Consider the following 14,564-nt stretch of genomic DNA (forward strand, 5'->3'; position numbering starts at 1 on the left):
CAATAACTTACCTAGAAATGTGCCAGAACTGCACACTCTTGTAGCAGATTTTGGTTATGGGAAATTGCTCATTTGCAATTAATTATTGGTGGCTTGATACCTAGCAGTGACACAGGTTCCACATCCATTTTGTTCAATAAAAGCCTTGCCTTTGTTTCCAATTGTTCAGAGTTGAATTAAATAAATATTGATTGAATATATTTCACAATAGCTTGACTCGTGACCAACTCAGCAAAGTGTACGAAAAGCAATCTGCTTCTAATAGATCAAATTGTTGATGAGCTACAGGAAGCATAAAAAGCAGCTAAAGTTCTTGTGAAATTGTTAATTATTTGTGGGCCAAATTTACTATTTAAAGAAAAATGACACACATCCAGATGTTAAAATAATGCAGTTCTGCCTTTCCCATTGAAAGCACCACGATATTAATAGTTTTCCCTAAAAGATCAGCTACTTGGTGCTAGATGTTCTTCATATGAGTGTAGCTTTTATTTTAGCCATTAAGTATTGGGAAGGGGGAAGAGAAATAGCAGAGGGCGAATAAAACCCAAATGACATGTAAGGAATGGTACAAACCTTTCCTCATGCTGTGTGGAAAAAATACACAGAAATAATATATGAAATGATCAGAACAGAAAATTAAATGCATTTTGAAAAATTAACTTGTAAGATTTACACAAGCATGATTTTTTTGAGAATAAAATCTATGTATCTGCTGAAGTCAAAGTGAGGAAATATTGGCTTCTGTGGTAGTAGAGACAGCATTCAGACCATTTTTCATTCATTAAGTAAAACAACAATGGTGGCCCACTTCTGCTTCTGATTGATTTGGTCAGATGTCCTAGATTTGATTTCAATGCACAATTCTCAGACCATGTTAAGTCTGGTCATCCTCACCAACAGCAATTTCAGTTTATCTAATGTACCCCACTGTGATAAGACTATTGAATAGTTCCCTTATACAATGAGATGGACTATGACCTCATGATCTACCTTGTTGTGACCTCACACCTTACTGCACTGCACCTTCTCTGTAGCTGTGACACTTTACTCTGTACTGTTATTGTTTTTACCTGTACTACATCAATGCACTCTGTACTGACTCAATGTAACTGCACTGTGTAATGAATTGACCTGTACGATCGGTTTGTAAGACAAGCTTTTCACTGTACCACGGTACAAGTGATAATAATAAACCAATAGCAATACCAAGTACTTCACCCAAAAGATATTTCAAGCTACCGTTACTCCCTTGTAAGTGTATAGTGAAATCAAATGAAGCTCTATTTCAAATTAAGTTGAAATTTAAATTCAATCCAGAATTTAGGGGAATAGTCTAACATTTAAAACCAACCCTTTCAGAAATGAAGTTGTGGAAACATTGCTGCATTCAAAGGGTAGTATGAGTTTGGAACTCTCTTCCTCCATAAATAGTAAGTAATTATTAGTTTTAAATATAGGATTGATAGATTTTTTATTAACCAATAATTATAAATGTTCTATGTTCAAAGGCATTCAGTGATATGCAGAGAAGATATATACTGTATATGGAGTTAAGTCAAAGGTCAATCATGATCTAATTGAAATGGGCTAAATAGCCTACGATATCAATACTTCTAAATTATACAAATAAAGATTATCAATTCAAATCACAGAATTCAACCAGCATAAGTAAACAGTTATTGACTGACACATCACCAACCAAAGAGATATCGATACCTTCAAAAAGAACTGGTATCCATTGTGTAAAACATATGTTGTCGGGCATTTTAACACATCTCAGTCTGGATATGCATAAATAGCAGATTATTAGCATACAATCTGCAAGGATCTTAGCAAGGCTTCAAACAGCATCCCACATGACAGGCCATCTGAGGAAGTAAAATCCCATGGGATCTATGGGAGACGGATAAATTAGATATGAAACTGCTTATTAGCAGGAAGCAAAGTGTAATGATTAGCAGGTATGAAGCTGTTACAATGGGTTTCCATAGAGTCCTGTCCCCTGCTTTTTGTAATATATATTAATGATACAGTGGTCATGTTAAAGAAGTTTGCAGCTATCACAGAAACTGGCTATGTGATTGAGAGCGAGGAGCAAAGCACTAGACCATCTGATTGGTAAGTTAGTCAGAAAAGTGGCAAATAGAAGTGAATCTAGGGAAATCTGATGCAACGTATTTGTGCCAATAAATGGGAGGATATTGAGAGGTGTGGAGGGAAAAAGGGAACTGGAGTATATGTTCACAGATCTTCAAAGGTAGAAGAGCTAGTGGAGACAATGGTTAAAAGAGCATATGGGATGCTTTCATGAGCGGCATAGAAGGTAAGAGCAGGAAGGTTATACTAGCATTGCATTCAAGACCATAGTTTGACTACTGCATATAGTTCTGGTCACCACATTACAGGAAAGATGTGATTGCATTACAGAGTGTGCAGAGATTTATAAGGATGTTGCCAGGATTGGAAAATTACAGCTATAAGGAAAGATTGGTTAAGTTAGGGTCACTTTCTTTGGAACAGAGGAGGCTGACGGTAGACTTAATTGAGGTGTATAAAATTTATGAGGGGCCTAGGAAAATAGCAAGGACCTATTTTCCTTAGTAGAGGAATGAAAAACCAGAGGGCATACATTTAAACTAAATTGGTAGAAGGGTTAGAAGGGAGATGAGGGTAACATTTTTCATCCAGAGAGTGATAGGGGTCTGGAACTCACTGCCTGGGAGCCTGACAAAGGCACACTGAAACGGGGCTTGGATAAAAACTTAACAACCATGACCAACAGGGTTATAGACCAAGTATTGGATGGTGAGATGAAGCAATGTAAGATTCCTTCATCAGCAATGGGTTGAACATGTCATTAATCTTCTATGATTCAATATAATATCTTTTTTTAAAATCTCATACATTTGGACTTGAATTTTAACTCCTGTGAACATGAATTTAGGAGCAAGATCAGGAAGTCACCTACAGTTTGGCTTTTGCTTTTAACCTCAGTGTGTGAGGCTACAATTGAGCAACCCCTGGAGGGGAATGGATTGCCAATTTGAGTATGAAAATAGTCCCTATAATATTAAGGGTGATATTAATAAAAGTGTAGAATTTGCACAAGAGTCCCCAAACTTTCTGAAACTGGCCAGTGACATTGGTGTCACTGTCAACCCAGCAGCATTGATGGAGGCTTACAATTTCAGAGGGTGTTGAAGCTGAGTGAGTGACTTGGTGAGAGGTTTTGTTCATGAAGCTCATTGAAATGGATTACATAGAAAACTTTGGAGCCAAGTTCATAAAACATCAGAATTAAGTTAGTAAACTTTGCAGTTCACTTTCCAAGTTTTGAACGAATCCAAGCATTAACCACATTTTGCAGCTCTCAGTGGCTACATCCACATGAATAGTCCATTTGCCACTAAAGTGAAATGCAGAAGAGGACCAAATTAAAGATCAGCAGAAGTCTCAGGAACACCAGCAGGATGGTTGTCAGCTGAGAAGGGATGTGCAGCCTGAAGGTCTCACCTACCACTTAAAGTGCAGAGAGGTGATAAGCTTCTGCAATGTGTGAACAGCAATTCATCAGGAGAGTCAGGATCTGTATCAGCTGATAGCGCACATTATAAATCGACAGGAACAAGACCAGGTGTCTGATAGATTTGGTGGCCAAACTTTAACAGAGGTTGTTAAAGTGCCCTCCCATATTTTTGCTTTGGGATCATTCCAAGTTTCTGCAGTTGATGACACATAGGCAGAGTTTGAACTGCAAAGGTTCCACTTCATCAGCAAAGCAACAGGAACAGAACAGATTAGTGGGATGCCCTCATTTTTCCAAGATCCAATTAGCTTCTGTTATTCAACGTAAATAAAACGTCATGAAGCTGAACTCCCTTTCCTTTTTCTCCTCTTACCCCAACAGAATCCAGTCCCGTCTTGCACAGTCCCTTTGCATGCTGTTAATTCACACTTCACCATTCCACACAAGTTAGCAAGTTCCTGATCATTAATTATGGACAGAAAAATATAAAAATAAATATTTATACAAATTAAAAATCAACATTTTGTTAAGTTGTTAAAGTTTCCAAGAACACTTTTACCCATTTGGGAATTATAGCTACTGTCTGGCAAAATTTCTGTTTAATGACCACAAGAGTTTTAAAATGTAGTGAAAAGGTCATTATTTGTATTATTTTGTAGAGCAAGCTGTTTCTTATCAGCATTGATGATAGCTAGAGGCAAGTTGAATTTCATATGATGACTTATGACCTACTGTATTGCAAATCTGGATTTGTGCAATGTTTAAATTAAGGAACCATGAAGAAAATTAATTTTAAATTAGATGAAGGAGAAAGAGCAATATTCAAGTGGAGAAGCCTGGGTAATTTAAAGGCGGAATATAACTACATAGTTTTCTTTTTTTCCTCTTAGAATTGAAGGACAGTCTCTCACAATCCATTTCAGCATGGAGAGAAAGATGCATCAAAGGCACTTGAACTATACCTTTATGAGATAATGGGTTGAATCTTTCTGGCCTGATCTCACTGCCTGGAATTGCTGGTGCAGCTTCCCCACACCCACACTAACAAGGTCCAAATGCAGACCCTCCGCCTTACTGATCCAAAATATCCCACAATCCAGCACAGTGGTCAAGTATTAGCTGGGCATTCAGTGGCTGACAGACACAATAGGCCATGTGGCTTCATTCTGTTATAAATTTTCACGATTGTATTAAAGTAAGAAGCGTTTTTGAAATACATTCTAACACATGCAAAGAATATATACATTTAGCAAGGTGGACAATAATTCAGTGTTAGATATTTTAATTAATTGAGTCATAGAGCTGTACAGCAAGGAAATGAGCACTATAGCCAACTCAGCCATGATGCCTATCCACATTAATCCCATTTGCCCACCTTAGGCCTATATCCGTCTACTCCTTTCCTATACAAGTACCTGTCCAAATGCCTTTTAAACAGTGTAATCGCATCTTCCTCCACCATTTTCTCTAGCAGTTTGTTCCATATAACCATCACCCATTGTGTGAAAAACTTTGGGTCCAGATGAAGGGTCTCGACTGAAACATCGACCGTTCATTTCCATCCACAGATGCTGGCTGACCTGCTGAGTTCCTCCAGCAGATTGTTTGTTGTTCTTATACTCAATACCTCAGCCTTTGAACGCAAGTATGAATGCCTTCTTCATTTCACTACTCTATCCACATGTCGCTATTTTTAGGGAGCTGAACTTGCACCCCAAGATCCCACTGTACATCAATGCTCCTAAGGTCCCTGCCATTTACTGTGTATGTCCTGTTGGTATTTGACGTCCCAAAATGCATTACGTTATGCTTGTCTGGACTAAATTCCTTCTGCCTCCACTCTGCCCGACTTTCCAACTAATCCATATGCTACTCTATCTTTTCACAATCTTCTTCACTATCTACTAGATTCAAGGTTCATTCCTTTCATCCATGAAATGCTTCTCTAAAAGTGATTTTGTTTGATTCTGTTTTAGATATGATTAATATTTAAGAATTAATCAGATTTGAAGATGAGACTGCCAGGCTTAATTGAGAGGACCCCAGTGAGATTAACAACTTGACAGTCTGCCAACCAATTTCCTTACACATAAGGTCAGCAGTTGCAAGAGTTTCCGATCATTGTTGAAGCAGGGGCAATATTTTTGATGAAAATTAAGAAAATCTAAACGCTGCATGAAACAGTAACTTAAGAACATAATGGAAAACACTTGTGAACGCACAGCTTTCAAATCTGAGTCAGTTCTCTTGTAATGGTGCACAATCACTTCAATAGTACATGCACTGAATAAAAAAATAAAATTACTACAAATACTATTTTGATTTTCACTGTATCTTTTTAAATTTCTGTCCTTGGGTTGCTGCCCCTTCTGTTAGTAGAAACAGCATCTCACTGCCTATCCTATTAAAAATTATTCAGGACTTTGGACAACCCAATTAAATCTCCTTTTAACTTGCTCTGCTCTAAAGAATTACTCTATAAAAGTTCTTTGATCTTAGGTGATGAGGAACAATGTGCTTGAAATGGATGTTTTCATCTTCAGTGGCCAATGGTGTTTTCTGACAGCTTTATCATTCCTGTTGACTCCATGTAACAACCAGCATTACACCACATTGGTTAATAATTCCCACATAAATCATAGCAGATAAAGTAAACAAAACTTTTCATTACCATAACAATGATGGTGGTTTACAGGCTTACAAATTTCAGGTACAGTGGTACTGGTCATTCAGATAAGTAGCTTGAACATGTTACATTCGGGAATGTGTCCATTCCTGCCTAATTTTGTTTAAGAAATAGGTACACACCTGTGATCTAAACTGTGAAACCTGTTTTTTTTATTTATTCCTTTGAATATGCAACTCTACTCTTTTCAAAGCCAGACACAAATTATTAACGCTTTATTTCACAGAATGGAAGAGAGAATGCAGCATAACTATTAAAGGGAGCAAACTAGGTGAATTTTTCAATTCTCTCTTGAAAAATAGGAAATAATTCATGTGTCCTGTTCTTTTTGTGGGGCAACAATGATCTTTGGCATGCCTTTCTTTGCAGACTGCATCAGACTTTAAAATCTGACTTGTATCTTAAGTTTTAGCTCTGGGCCTTAAGGCTACACAGTTTTTTTAAAAAAAAATTCCTCCTAAGTATTCCTATTTCAATATTCCCATATGGAGGACAGGGATATTGAGTCATTCCTGACAACCATAAACAAAAACTCCACTCCATTTTCATAAAGTTCAAACATTTCTGCCAACTGTTAAGATGACGGTTCAGGATTCACAACTCATTGGATTATTTCAGCACAATGAAAGGCATTACAATATGAACTATTTGGTTGGTAAATATCAGAACTATCAACAGAAAAACCTTGCAAGGTATCTTTATTTGCAGTACGCTGATATAAAGGTATCTTTATTTGCAGTATGCTGATATAATGTTATGGTGATATAGGGTTGTTTTCTCCAGAGAGACCAAATAGAGCTTTATAAAATGATGAGAGGCATAGATAGACAGCCGGTATCTTTTTCCCAGGGTCGAAATGTCTAATACTAGTGGGCATGCATTGAAGGTGAGAGGGAGAAAATACAAAGCAGATGTGCAGGGCAAGTTTTTGTTTGCACATAGAGAGTGGTGAGTGCCTGGCATGTGCTGTTGGGGTGGTGCTGGAGCCAGATACAATAGAGGCGTTTAAGAGGCTCTTAGATAGGGTCATGAATATGCAGAGATGGAGGGATATGGACCATGTGGAGGCAGAAGGGATTAGTTTTAATTAGGCATCATTAGTTTAATTAGTTCACAAAACATCCTGGGCCAAAGGGTCTGTTCTTGTGCTATACTGTTCTATGTTCTATAATCACAGTTCTATGGTGGAACTTCTGGCAATTTAGGATGACATATTTAGCCTCTCTATGGTAGAACAAAACAGTAACCCATCAGAGCATTTTCAGAAAAGTTTTAATGGTACAAAATGGTAATTTAAAAAAAACAAGAGCTGAAATCAATGAAATTATATACATAAATGACAGGCTAACCTTTTCACTTTAAACAACTTCTCAAGTTATACTGGATATTCCAACACAGTGTCACGGTCTTTATACAATACAATGTGTATATATAAGTTTTCGAGCCATATCAATGTTTCCACTATTCTGATAAATTAATGATAGGTTATAAGCAATATCTCGTCTTAGATCCACTTGGTCATCCTCTATTCCCTGCAATTAAAAGAAATCTTTAGATTAAATCTCTTTAAATTTCCTTTGGTCATTTTGCAACAAACTAAGTAAAATTATTGTTGGACTATCATGTAAAAGTTCCCACAGTGGTTTAAATAGTTTTTGGCAAAATGTTACATAATTGCACACTGTAGTGGCGTCAACATGAAATGACTTGGTAAAGGACAGAATTACATCTGTCTTCACTTGCTACTCTGTTACTCCTCCCAGTACTTGACTTGACAGTATGAAGTTAGAATGGTTACATCTACTCTAATCTAAATGCAGAGAGAAGAAGAACTTTAAATTTTTTTTGTGATGACCAACAGTATTTGACAGTGTATTATCCTGCTTCATTACATGCTTTCCTGAAATGATTGCTAGTTGCTCTGGATATTTTAATCTACAATAAAATAGCATTCAACCCCACCCAATCAACTGAACAAAAAGTGTAGAATTACAAAGGTTCGGTCTGAACTCTGATCAATGAAGTAAATCTATCATTTCAAATGCCTCAATTCAATACTGCTATCATTTCTGGGTAATCTTGCATTTGACATGTGTAAGTTATGCTGACTTCACTGGATCATGACATTGAAGATTCCAATTCATACTTTTGTTGACAACCCATTTATATTAACTTCAATAAATATCAAATTCAGACTTGCTGTGGCTACCCTCTCTGCCTCAGTAGCATTAATCTTTCCTGTAGGTTATATTCAATACCTTTCTATTGGCCTTTGGACTAAAAGGCTTATCAGGTAAAACAAAGGCCAAAGATCAAATCAGGATTGACCTTATTGAATGGAGGAGAATGCTCAAGCGGGAGTATATTGCCTATTCCTGGTCCTTTTCATACATTCTTCTATTTTGGGGGAAGATCAAGGCTAGATACAAATAATTAAATTGCACATACAGCAAGAAAACATGTAGATCAAAGTGATGGTTGGATTCATTTAATTCAAATTTGGGTTATTCTCATGTAATAATAAGTAATGACGTTGCAAAGGCATTCCACATCACTGGGTCATTTTGCCTGATTTAGAAGAAAATACCTTCTAATTACCAATCAATACCCTAAACCCTCTGTAGCTAAGGAAAGTTTGTCTCAGAGCTTGCTATTTAAAAATCACTCTGGATATGTCTTTTTAAAGTTTTCTCCAGCAGTCTCTTCAATATCAAGGACAGCTTGCTAATACTCCAGTTTAGTGGGTTCTGAGGTGGATGATGAGGCCAAAATGGGGCCTGCAGATTCTCCCACAGGTGGGGCAGGTTGTGTTTGGTGAGCTGGGTAGATGGATAGGCAGCTTAGGAGTTAGCACGGTGGCGACTCATTGCAAATTGCTCTCTACAGATCTACTCATTACCCTTACTATATCATTCTACACTCTTAAATTTAAGCTGTATGTCACTAACTATCACTAATAATGTTGTGACACTTTACTCTGTACTGTTATTGTTTTTACCTGTACTACATCAATGCACTCTGTACTAACTCAATGTAACTGCACTGTGTAATGAATTGACCTGTACGATTGGTATGCAAGACAAGTTTCTCACTGTACCTCAGTACTAGTGACAATAATAAACCAATACCGATAATCTCTTATCATAACAAAGATGTGAGTAGACTTTCTGACGAAGATCCGGGTTGAATGTCGCTTGGGCATGCGAATGATGTGACCTGGCCATTAGAACTGAGTGATCAGAGCAGATCTATTAAGATCAGAGCTGGGGATGTTGGCCTGGGAGACGTTCTTGATATAGGTTCTTTATCCTGCCAATGTATTTGGCTCATTCTTCAGAGAAAGAATTGGTGGTATCTCTCTGGGTCTTAGAGATGGCTGCTGTAGCTGGCCCATGACTCATAAGCCTACATATTGCTGTGGCCCAGTTAGTCATGAGCTTTGTGCCAGGTTTGAGGTTTTGATTTCCTCAAATAGTCAATCATTATACTACCGCACTGAAGGCAATGATGCATTGAGAGGTGGGCTCCTGAAGTATGTGGCGCTGTCCACATTTTCCTGGATTTTGTCATGGACTTTTACTGATGATGCTGGGCCTATGTTTTATGGATGTCAAATATAAAGTCTCGTATGCTCAGTGAATGAGTCCACAATGACTTGGAACTAGCATATACAAACATCATCTGTGTACTGCAGCTTGATAAATGAAGTTGAGGTGATGGTGGTATTACAGTGAAGGTGACATCGGTTGAAGAATTCCCATTAGTCCTGTGTTTGGGCTCCATTTCAGTGGGAAACTTGTTGGAGATGAGATGCAACACTTTAGCAAGAAACATTGAGCTAAGTTTTTGGGGTGATGGAACAGCCTTTCTTGACACCAGTCTGCACTGGGAGTGTTGGTGAAGATCATAGTTTGCATCTTACATCACAAGACGGAGACCAATTTCTCAGGGGAGCCAAATTTGAGAAGGATACACCATAGTCCCTCGCAAGTTATGAAATCAGAGACTTTTATGGAGCCAAAAAAGGGCAAGCAATGTTTGATGTTGCTCCCTGCATTCTCTCTGAACTGACATTTGGTGGAGACCACTGCCAGGCAGAAGGAATCCACATGGCGATTAGGGAAGCAGCACTTCAACCACTGGTAGAGGGTGGTTGAGGCGGACGTTGACAATAGTTTTCCCTGTGTCAGCCAGAAGGGCGATCCCACTGTCATGAATGCAGTTGGATTTGTCTTTGTTTATTCACAACCAAAGATTAGAATGTACACTAGATTGTCTCTGTTAAGTGCTCAGGATCAGTGGTATGAGATGTTTATGATTGCTAAAGGCAGCTAACAAATTTTGTTTGTTTTCTTTGAGGAAACAGTTTTAAAGCCCATTCCATCAGCATGTTCAGTACATTCACTCCCAATGCCCTTTATTAAAAATAGCTTGTGCTTGCATACTTTAAGAACAGAAGCTTAAAATGCTTTTTTTCAAAATTCCCTTAACATGGCAAAAATAAGCATCAAACGAAGAAGATAATATTATGAGAATGAATAATGTAGTTTAAAAATAAAATTTGGCTCCATTCTGGAAAACAACAAATAAACTCAAGTAATGATTCCACAATTGTTAATTCTTGTTATTTTCCGAGACCAGCCTCAATTTTAAGTCAGGTGTTCACACAGCAGTGCCAAATTTCTATCCCTGCCAAATTAACATAAACATGCCTTCCATTGCCCAGCCATTAGATACCAATCAGGATAATGCAGGATTCAGTCAGTAAGCAGCTTGGCTGTTTTTGTCTATCTGAAGCCCCAAGGCTACAAAGACAACATTGCTGCCCAGCTGAGCTTAGATAACTTGGCTCACAGTAGACTATGCCTGTTCCTAGGCTGAAGCTTTTACATATTGACTTCATCTTCTGGGCCATGTGGGAACATCAAAATCTTTCCTTAAAAATACCAACTGATTGCTGAAATTAAAGCTACAACCACTGGAATAAATTAAGAAAGAAAAAGTAAAAGCCATTTAGTATTAAATCCAGCACAATGCATTGGTGCACTAGACAGCAAGCGACATTGTAAATCAACTACTCTTACACATGTAGAAGTTATTCCTAAAATCAAGATGAAGTAATGGCCTTCTTTGTAACCCAGATCTTCTGCCCTGAGAGAGTATAGTCATGTGGAATGAGAAGAAAAGTTAACCACTAAAACTTCTACTATTTTACATACCTCTAACTTAAGAGGAGGGAGCTCCAGTGCCTTTTCATAATAATGAATGGCAAAATGCACGAGCCCCAGTTGATGTAATGCACGTCCTATGTTGTAGTACACTTCTTGGCAAGGTCCTCGAAGTTCCAAGTATCGTGTAAGAAAGGAAAATCCCTGGAAAAAAAGTACAGATATAGTGAACAACACCAACCATGGCACCCACAGGACTAGTTTGATTGTAAATCTATCCTGCTTCCCCATTTCCTTCATATTTGGTAACCTATACAACAAGTTAAAGTCTTGTCTTCAATCACTCATGGTCCATCCATCCTAAAACTAACCTTATATTCTCCCTTACTTTGTGAACCTTATATTTGGTCTTCTGTGTATCTTACCTCACCCCCTTTGCCAATCCACAAATGGAATTGTTTTCAACTGCCTTGACCCTGTTCACTGGGAATCTCTCCCCACAGCAGCAGCTTCAGCACCATTAAAAACTATAGCAAAATACTGGTTTTGAAGCAAACATTTGGTTGCTGGCTACGTGATCACTCGCCAACACCTAACCTCTCCCACAACAACCTCTTTCCTTAGGGTCAATTTTCTATGATTACCTTGGTTGCTTTCTTTTTTTGAACTTCATAGAAGTATTAAAAAAGATTGCTGTTGCTTTTCTGATTAATTTTAAATGCAACTCAAACCTATGTGATGCCACTAATACATTTGATGAAGCAGCCCAGATTTTCCTGGTAGTTGCCAGCAATGAAAAGAACATTCAGCTCATTTAAATGAGAGAAAATCTCAGACATCCTCCTATGCCTTCTCAAATAATTTGGTTTGGATTAATGTTTTTAATAGGTGTTTTAGCTATTTTCTTAAAGTAGTTTAGCATAATCCTGACAGTGCCAGCAAGCTGGGTTCAACTCCGGCCACTGTCTGTAAGGAGTTTGTACGTTCTCCCCATGTCTGCGTGGGTTTCCTCCGGGTGCTCCACTTTCCTCCCACATTCCAAATACGTACGGGTTAGGAAGTTGTGGGCATGCTACGTTGGCGCCGGAAGTGTAGCGACACTTGCGGGCTGCCCCCAGAACACTCTACGCAAAAGATGCATTTCACTGTGTGTTTCAATGTACATGTGACTAATAAAGATATCTTATCTAAAGTTTTTTTTAAAATTTGTTTTAATTATTAGAAATGTATCAATTTTTATTAGTTTTTAAATGTTTCTGAATATCAAAGCCCGGTAGCCAACAAAGCTGGACACTGGGCTTTGCAGGCTGTTAAAGCTTTCAAAAGTATTTTGGAGATGTGGGCCACCAGAGGGTCAGCCAACATTGCCAATTACACTGTAATCTGGGATGCTTCACATCGGCAAGGCAGAGCTTCTGCATCTGTACCTCATAAGTGTGGGTGTTGGGAGACCACAGAGAGTAACTCCAGGCAGTGGAATCAGGCCAGAAAGATTCAACCCACGATCTTACAAAGGTATAATACAAGTGTCTTTGATACATCTTTTTCTCCATGCTGAAATGAATTGTGAGATCACTGCCTTTCAAGTCTCTGACTCAAAAAAGGAAAACCACATAATCTGCCTTCAAATCCCCCATGTTTCTCCATTTAAATATTGCTGCTTCTGCCTGATCTAATTCAAAATTAATTTTCTTCATGGATTCTTCATTTGAATGCAGAGACTACACAATCCAAATTTACAATACTGTAGGTCATAAGTCATTGTTTGAAAATCAGCATGGCACTGACATAATCAATGCTGCTATGAAACATCTTGCTCTACAAAATAACACCAAAAATGACCTTTTCAATACATTTTAAATTTCTTGTAGTCATTGAACAGAGATTTTGCCAAACAGTACCAGTAATTCCCATAAGGGTAAAAGTGTCCTCGGAAACTTTAACAAGCTTAATTTTCAATGCATTATACAAGAACACATTCTAGTTATAAAATGTTGGATCAAAATAGTTCAGCAAATAGATGTTCATCCAGGAAACAGTCTAACTTGAAACTAGGATTCAGTGAATTTGACAAACCTGCACCAAAAGAGGATGCCGTTTTAAAACAAACTTCTGAGATGCCATATGGATAAAAGTGAGGCCAACACAGAGACTGTGTAAGGGTTCATTGGGGCAAATCCTAAATGCCTGAACGTACTGACCTGTGATTTAAAATAAGAGACAAGATTTTGTTAAATAATTCATAGCATCATACAAATTTGGTGACATGGGAGACCATTCGACTCATGGTGTCTGTGCTGGTCGATAAAGCTGCCCGATCTAATCTCACCTTCCTAATACTGTCCAAAATATGATGTAGATCATTGCTTTAACATTCTTTCAAGCAGTGTGTTCCAGATCACCACAACCAATGAGTGAAAAAAACTTTTTGTTATCTCTCCTTCTTTAATCCTGCCACCAATTTTTTTAAATCTATGCCCCTGTTTTTTGACATCTTTGCTAAATGAAATAGAATAACACACCGATAATCTGGTACCCTTGGGACCCTGATGGTCCCAGACTGGCCAATTTTCCAGATTATTGGATTTTATCCCTAATAATACTCTAGAACACTTCTAACTCACTATTTTTTAGATGTTAAACTGTAAATTTTCCCAGTGAACCCAGTAAGTTTAATGGGAATGTGGGGGGGATAAAAAAGGTGAATTTAAAAGGAGTGCAGGAATTAGAACCTGGAAAATAGAAAGGAAGTATGGGAAGAAAGACCCCAGTGAGCTTAAAGGGAGTGTGGGAAATGGGGACTTATTGGATTTGAAAGGGAATGTGGGAAGTGAGGCCCCAGTGAGTTTAAAGGGAGAATGAAAAACAGGGGCCTGGTGAGTTAAAGAGAGCATGGGAAATGGTGCGCCAGTCTATTTAAAGGGATTGCAGGAAACAGGGCTGCAGAGATTTCAAAGGGAGCATGAGAAATGGGGTCCTGGAGAGTTTAAAGGGAGCAGGGGAAACAGGGCCCTGTTGAGTTGAGAGGAAGTGAGATAAATGGGATCTCAGTGAATTTAAAAAGACCACAGGAAACAGAACCCGGACAGTGTAAAGGGAATGTGGGAATTGGGACATTTGTGAACAGATGCCAAACCATTGGGATTTCCAAACAGTCGGAGAGTGAATTGTCAGAGTTTCA

At 38.1% G+C, this 14,564-nt stretch overlaps 1 protein-coding gene across 2 annotated transcripts in view; it reads right to left on the reverse strand.

Annotated features, from left to right (window-relative positions):
- Positions 1-7,470: 7,470 nt before the first annotated feature.
- Positions 7,471-14,564, reverse strand: part of gtf3c3 (general transcription factor IIIC, polypeptide 3) — a 51,373-nt gene continuing 44,279 nt past the window's right edge. The window contains exons 16-18 of one of the 2 annotated variants that reach the window (XM_052018608.1): positions 13,460-13,584; positions 11,435-11,587; positions 7,471-7,747 (exon numbers count right to left, since the gene is read on the reverse strand). In XM_052018608.1, the coding sequence (XP_051874568.1) occupies positions 7,625-7,747; positions 11,435-11,587; positions 13,460-13,584 (401 nt within the window). In that variant the 3' untranslated portion in view covers positions 7,471-7,624. The remainder of the gene's footprint in view (positions 7,748-11,434; positions 11,588-13,459; positions 13,585-14,564) is intronic. The other variant, XM_052018615.1, reaches the window with a different exon arrangement.

This window comes from Pristis pectinata, chromosome 1 (assembly GCF_009764475.1).
Source record: "Pristis pectinata isolate sPriPec2 chromosome 1, sPriPec2.1.pri, whole genome shotgun sequence".
In the NCBI taxonomy this organism is placed as follows: domain Eukaryota; kingdom Metazoa; phylum Chordata; class Chondrichthyes; order Rhinopristiformes; family Pristidae; genus Pristis; species Pristis pectinata.